Source organism: Calidris pugnax, unplaced genomic scaffold, assembly GCF_001431845.1.
Source record: "Calidris pugnax isolate Ruff unplaced genomic scaffold, ASM143184v1 scaffold15, whole genome shotgun sequence".
NCBI classification, from domain to species: domain Eukaryota; kingdom Metazoa; phylum Chordata; class Aves; order Charadriiformes; family Scolopacidae; genus Calidris; species Calidris pugnax.
The window spans coordinates 865,213-871,452 of record NW_015090774.1 but is presented as its reverse complement, the minus strand read 5'-3'; the positions used below and the strand labels follow the sequence as shown (position 1 = coordinate 871,452).

Here is a 6,240-nt window from a genome sequence, read left to right as displayed (position 1 = left end):
AAGCAGCTCTCCTAGTTCAACAGTTACTGTCTGACCACTGTGCCCAGCAAACCCCCTCAGGGCAAACCAGTCTCTGACCACCAAACATTTCGCCCTCAGTGAAAGTTCATGTGGATGCTTCATCCTCAGGGCTGGGGACTATCCCTTAATATACACTCAGCAGACTGGCTAAGCTACACGCTTTGTCCTCCAGGAAAAGGACTTTATAACTATTATGCACCTGATATGCTGTTGACAAGACCAAACCAGTCAGTCATGATCAGACAGAGATGAAAGTTACCCACCTTTTCTGAAGTTACTTGCAGAAATATGAAGATGGAAAAGATCAGCCAGATCCTCTGTTCTCACTACGAATTTTGCTTTATATTCATCATTCCAAACTTCTAACATCACGGAATCTGAAGACTTTTTCCGCTATAAGCAGAAATATCCTCCTATGATTTCTGCAATTAAGTTCTGGTAATTTTATTGTCAAATTCTTTACAAGTAATTTATGTTTAATGTTTGCATACACATTTTGATTTAGCTGTTTGCTAAGAAAATATTTATTAGGATTGAAAGTTTAACATAGTAAATCAAACACTTAACATTCACTGGACTTCAAACATAGATATAAAATACCTTACAAAATTTTTTTATGGAATTACACAAAGCAAATGCACAGGGTTTGTCTGTTTCTACACTGAATTAATCCCAAGCCAGAACCAAAAAATAACCCCTAAAAGATCACAAAAAAGCATGACAAACTGCGTTTTTGTCATTGTTGCACTGCTATGTAATAAGCCCTTTTTACAAACATTTACTTAATGTTTAAAAAAAAAAATCAATTAAAAATGTATTCCATCTAACAGAACTATCGGATTAACAGCTGATTTTTAACTGACTTTACACCATGAAATTCTATTAATAGAGGTACCTTAGTCACTTAGTTTAAAATATGGAGAGTAGAGATAGAAAAAAATTAACCTTTAGTAGTCTTTAATATAAAATGCACTAAATTTTCCAAAATAAGAATATTATGACACACTAGTGCCAATTTATGCTGACAAAAGCTGATATCAGCTTCTTTCTAACTAAAATTCATTTCACAAAACCTTTATATATTACATGAATATTCAAGTAAACTATTTAAAAATCTTTAAAAACACAAAAACTGAATTATACAGTGTTTCAGAGAGATGGTTAATTTGGGAATGCTGTCATGTCCAACTATATATATTTATAGATATATTTTTCTTATTTTTAAGACCATCATGATACTACCTGATATTGCAAGAAATCCTTGTCATTAACATTTGATATTTTTCAATGTATAACCTCAAAAAATTTAAAATTATAAGGATTTAACACATCACTGTGTACTTTTTCATCACTGTTTCTGTGTACTGTGAGACACTGAATCACACTACTGGCATCCCTTTTTAAAGTGCTGAGTATCAGCCAAATTACATCAGATTAAACTGGAGGTGACTGTGCTCAGTGTCTTGCATAAAATCACCGTTAAACTGCTATAATCAAATGATAAAATAATAAAAAAAACCCCAAGTTCAGCTGAGTAGCGTGTGTGTTCACCAGTGTCAAATCTCTAACAAAACCCTGAAAGACTAACAACACTTTTCTTGCATGCTGCATTCTGTATATCCATCAGCTGCAAGGGCATTAAAATATTTTATTAATGATTCAAACACTGGACACCTTCTCTGGTTGAAGGTGAGTTGCTCACTAGTTTTGGTCAAGTGGCTTTTGGGAAACTTTCAGAGCAAAATAACCCAGCAACAGGAAACTGGAATGGAAAATGCCAACCATGCACAGTTATATTACTGCAAGAATTGAGTAACACATGCAAGACAAAGAAAAGGTCAGAACATACCAAAGTAGCAATGGTTAAGCAGTTAGTCAAGTTTTCACAGTGTTTCATACAGCCTTTTACTTTAACACAAGTGCATCACTTACCACCACTACTGCTCAGACATTTTAAAACATCTCTTGGCCATGCAGATCAGTTTGAGAAGAAAACATAGCAAATTACACTTCTTAGGCATTTGTAGACATAAAGTACAACTTATAATTTTATTTTTATATTCAGTCTTATCAAACAGATGTTTTCAAGATATAATAATTCTAAGTGTTGGGCTTTAACATTCCTTCCAAATTTGTTGGATCCTGAGCGCTAAATGCCCGAAGAACTGGCCAAATATACAAAGCCAAGCTTTGTTCAAATAGCCAAGTTATTACATAAACAGAAGGTATAGGGAATTTCTTATTGGCTTTCCTAAATTTCTTCCTTCCTAACCTTGAGATGATCCTAACCTTGAGATGGTTGAATTTTATTAAGTTGTTCATATACATCTTTGCCTCCTGGAAACATTACTCTACTTGGGTGATTTATGAAGAAGAACTAGACTCAAGAACACCGACTTTTTTTTTTTTCCTCTGTCCAAAGAACAAAATACACATATTTCTTTTTCCCCACTTGGCAAATTCTATTTGACGCCACATCACCACCACTCAACATTAACTCATAAAACAGAGACTTACTCCACTGTCAGACACAGCAGGGGAAAAATGTCCAGAAGATAACGGGAGGCTCTTTATCAGATATAATTGCTTGCTCATAAGGAGAGAATCCAGCTTCCCCTTAGTTATTCTTTCATAAATTAATAATTTGTTAAAATCATAGTCACAAGAATTTTAGCCATTACACAAAATTCAAGTTTAAAAAACAAGAATAAATTAGTTACAGCCTTGTAAACAATTGTTCATTTATGTAACATACTTGGGGAAAAAAAAGTTCCTCTATATAATAAATCAGACAGTACAAGGCACACATCACACTTAAGAATCCAAAGTGATAAAACCAGCAGATGCCTTCATCTTCTTTGTTCGCTGGTGTAATTGTGCTATAGACACTGTAAAAATATGTAGATTTTTGTTTACATTACAGTCATTTGAAAATATTTCATGACTGTGCTTTTTCTGGTAAAATATTTGTGCTATTTTACAGTACAGTATGATTTGAAGCTCTTGGAATGAATCTTCTCAAATGTTCTCTACAAAGCTGCCGGGGAAAAGACCAGTTTTTCCATTTCGTTGCAGAGTGCCTTTGAACCAGCCATCCTCACGTTTTTTGTGTACAAAAACAATGTCACCTTCCTTAAGTTCAAGTTCTGCTTCACTCTGAGGAGGATAGGATACCACAACCCTGTACCTGTGTAATGAGAAAAATATACCTTCATTCATTAAGTTCTTTTTTTTTTTCATTTTTTTAAAAAAACACAATACTTTAAAAGATATTCCTGTGCATGTTAAAACTTAGCAAAACAGGAAACTGCCTGGAACTGTTTGCCAAGTATGTAATAACTTAAAAGTTAAATACATCTTGAACAGAAAATAACAATAGCAATGTAATGAATTTAAGTCAAATGTATGCATCTCCTATCAAGTTTTTTTTCCACCAAGATTCCTAGAAAAATACATACAATGATTAAATAATAGGAGAAAACTGTAAACATATTTTTGGATATAAATTTGCAGACTCTTCCAGTCAGTGTGACTCAAAAATAATCAAAGCGTTCACAGCAGTAACTGGGCATAATTTTACAACTGTACGTTCAATATGATTTTATCCTAGGGAAGGCTCTTCAGGAACGGCACAGAACAAAAAGAAGCAAGTAACAAAATCTATTCATTTGCACTGCTGTTTAAAATTATTTTTGGTTATCTTAGAAACTTTTCAGAATAGAATGCATGCCATCTTATTTGGACACAGTTGCACAATTTGTGTACTACTGTATTAAAAAAACCCCATTTTTTAAAGTGTTCACTCAAAAATTTTCTTAAGCACCTGATACCAAAAAAAAAGGTGGTTTTTTTCAGTTTTTCACAGCAAAATCACTTTTCAAATATAAGCGCATTAACAAGAGGCTACACTCTTCTATTTTTCAATTTGGATAACACGCCTCAATCTCTTTTACCATGGCTTAAGTTCACATCAACCTGAAATTTAAGTGTTACAGCTCTGTAGAAAATTGTGTCAACTTCTTGATCAAGTTTTCTGATAGATATTATAACTCAGTTTCTAGTTACACAACTGATAATATCTGCATGTTGAAATCAAGTAGAATCCATGGCTGACTAGAACTCAAAACTTCTAAGGTTAAGAGCCTTAAGTGCAGGGCTAGGAGATCTGTTGGACAAAATCTAATTTCCAGTTAAAATCAGAACACTTTGCACTCATGAAGATTAAATATTACTTAATAGATTAAGGTAATTATTGTCCCAATAAACTTAAAATAAGATAAATTATTATTTTAATAGGTTAAGATAAATTACCAATCTGATGATAAAAAACCTCAAACAGGATACTTCTAGTAATGGATGGAATACAAACTATAACTCAATACAAGTTAATTCTGTAACGCTGAAACAGAGAGAGATACTCTATTATAGTTGTACATTTTGCTTAAGAACATATAAACCAAAAATGAAGTCTGTCGCTAGAGTTAAAAGTATACAGAAAAGAGTAGCAGCACTGTGTAAATAATTTGTCTCTTGGGAAATCTATGTATAGCAAATCATATTAGGAGTTAATCAGTTGTCAGATGTTATTTATTAGTGACTTATAAACTATGACTTTGTTTCAGTTATAACAACCCCCACATTTCATAGCACTGGAATTATTACATTCATGCTTCATAGATGTTACCAAGCTAATTACAACATTTATTAGTGTACAGCTTCAGAATGTTCCTCATCCAACCTGGGCAGCATGGCAGATGCCTGAACTAACTTCTGCTGTGGGCAACTTGGGTTTTAACGCTAATTTAGGACATAAGAAACAAACATTTTTAATAGATTGTAAGTTTAAGTAAGACTATAAACTACTTGAGATAAAACAATAGCATCTACTCCAGCAGGACAAGATACTAAAGGATAAAGAACTACGATAAAGCTATGAAGAACTTCTATTACTGTAATAAACAGGTTGCTTTCAGGCTGAAAATTAACCAGCACACTATGTAACACACAAATAACACTAGCTATACCCAAAAGAAAGCCCATTAACAAATGGGTTTCAAGAAATAATCCCTACCTTACTTAGCTTACCTTCTGCCAAATGCTGCCCTGTAAACAGTTGACTCAAAATATGCTTGGTTTCAGTTTCTAATGCTGTCTGTCCGTAATCTCTGTATTTTCCTGAACTGATGACTAGTCTGCTCCTTCTCTACCTTCTGCTGCTGCTTCCTGAGGGTTAAAACCAACAGCTTTAAAAAACCCATCTTCTCTTTAACGTCTCTAGGGGATCACCAACTTAAGAGAAATACTGTTCTCCTGAGCTTTCCATACAGTTTTGAACTCCCTCAGCCCTACAGTAATTTAGTACTTCTCGTTAACTTTTAGCTTCCCAACTACTTTGATACCCATCTTGTAATCAAACGTCTAAAACAAAGCACAACAGTCCTGGTGTTAAAATGCTATTAATGAGAATAAACCTATCAGGCTTTGCACCTTTAAATCACATCTCCTCCTTCTCTTCTTACGACAAGCCATAAAATTTTATGCCTCATTTTACAAATTCTATTTGCTCAAATAGAGGTGATCAGTTCCAGACTCATCACACATTCGCACAGCTGTCTATTCAGATCACCTTCACTCAGCTATGGAACAAAATCTATTTTTACATTACCTATTTCATCATCTACAACGTACTGCCAAAACTACCAATTTCATGCAGAGTAAAAAGCTTATGCTTCAGCTCAAAAGTTCATTGCCAGGTCCCTGGAGAAAAATAATCACATTTACTAATCGCGACCTATGGTTTGGAAAAACATGTTCATTCCCACATGTTTGAATCTTCCAAAATACTTCCTTGTTTTATCTCCCTATTCAGTATTCGCAAATGTTTTCAATGTCTGAAGGTCAAATTTACACATCTTTTATGGTCACCTAATCTATAATATTGTACATGCACCTAAGCTGCAGTATGCCTTTTCTTCTTTCTATTTTCTTTTACTGTCTTACAGTATTTTTTGTTAATTTTCAAAATATTATCCTAATTCTTTTTCATCAGCTAGTGATAATATATTAATGCTACAAAAATTATATTATTAATATTATAAAAATAAAAATACTTTAGCTTCCCACAAGCAGCCACTGTATTTGCTAAAAGTTCATTCCTGATATTCCCAATGTGTTTGGCTGCATCTCACCCACTGCTCTTGCTCTTTGTAAATTATTATA

General features: G+C 33.6%; 1 protein-coding gene across 1 annotated transcript in view; it reads right to left on the bottom strand.

Moving 5' to 3' along the window:
• Positions 1–521: 521 nt before the first annotated feature.
• SH3RF1 (SH3 domain containing ring finger 1) overlaps positions 522–6,240 on the bottom strand; it is a 91,657-nt gene continuing 85,938 nt past the window's right edge. Inside the window, exon 11 of the mRNA XM_014945693.1 lies at positions 522–3,208. Coding sequence (XP_014801179.1) covers positions 3,040–3,208 — 169 coding nt within the window. The 3' untranslated portion in view covers positions 522–3,039. The remainder of the gene's footprint in view (positions 3,209–6,240) is intronic.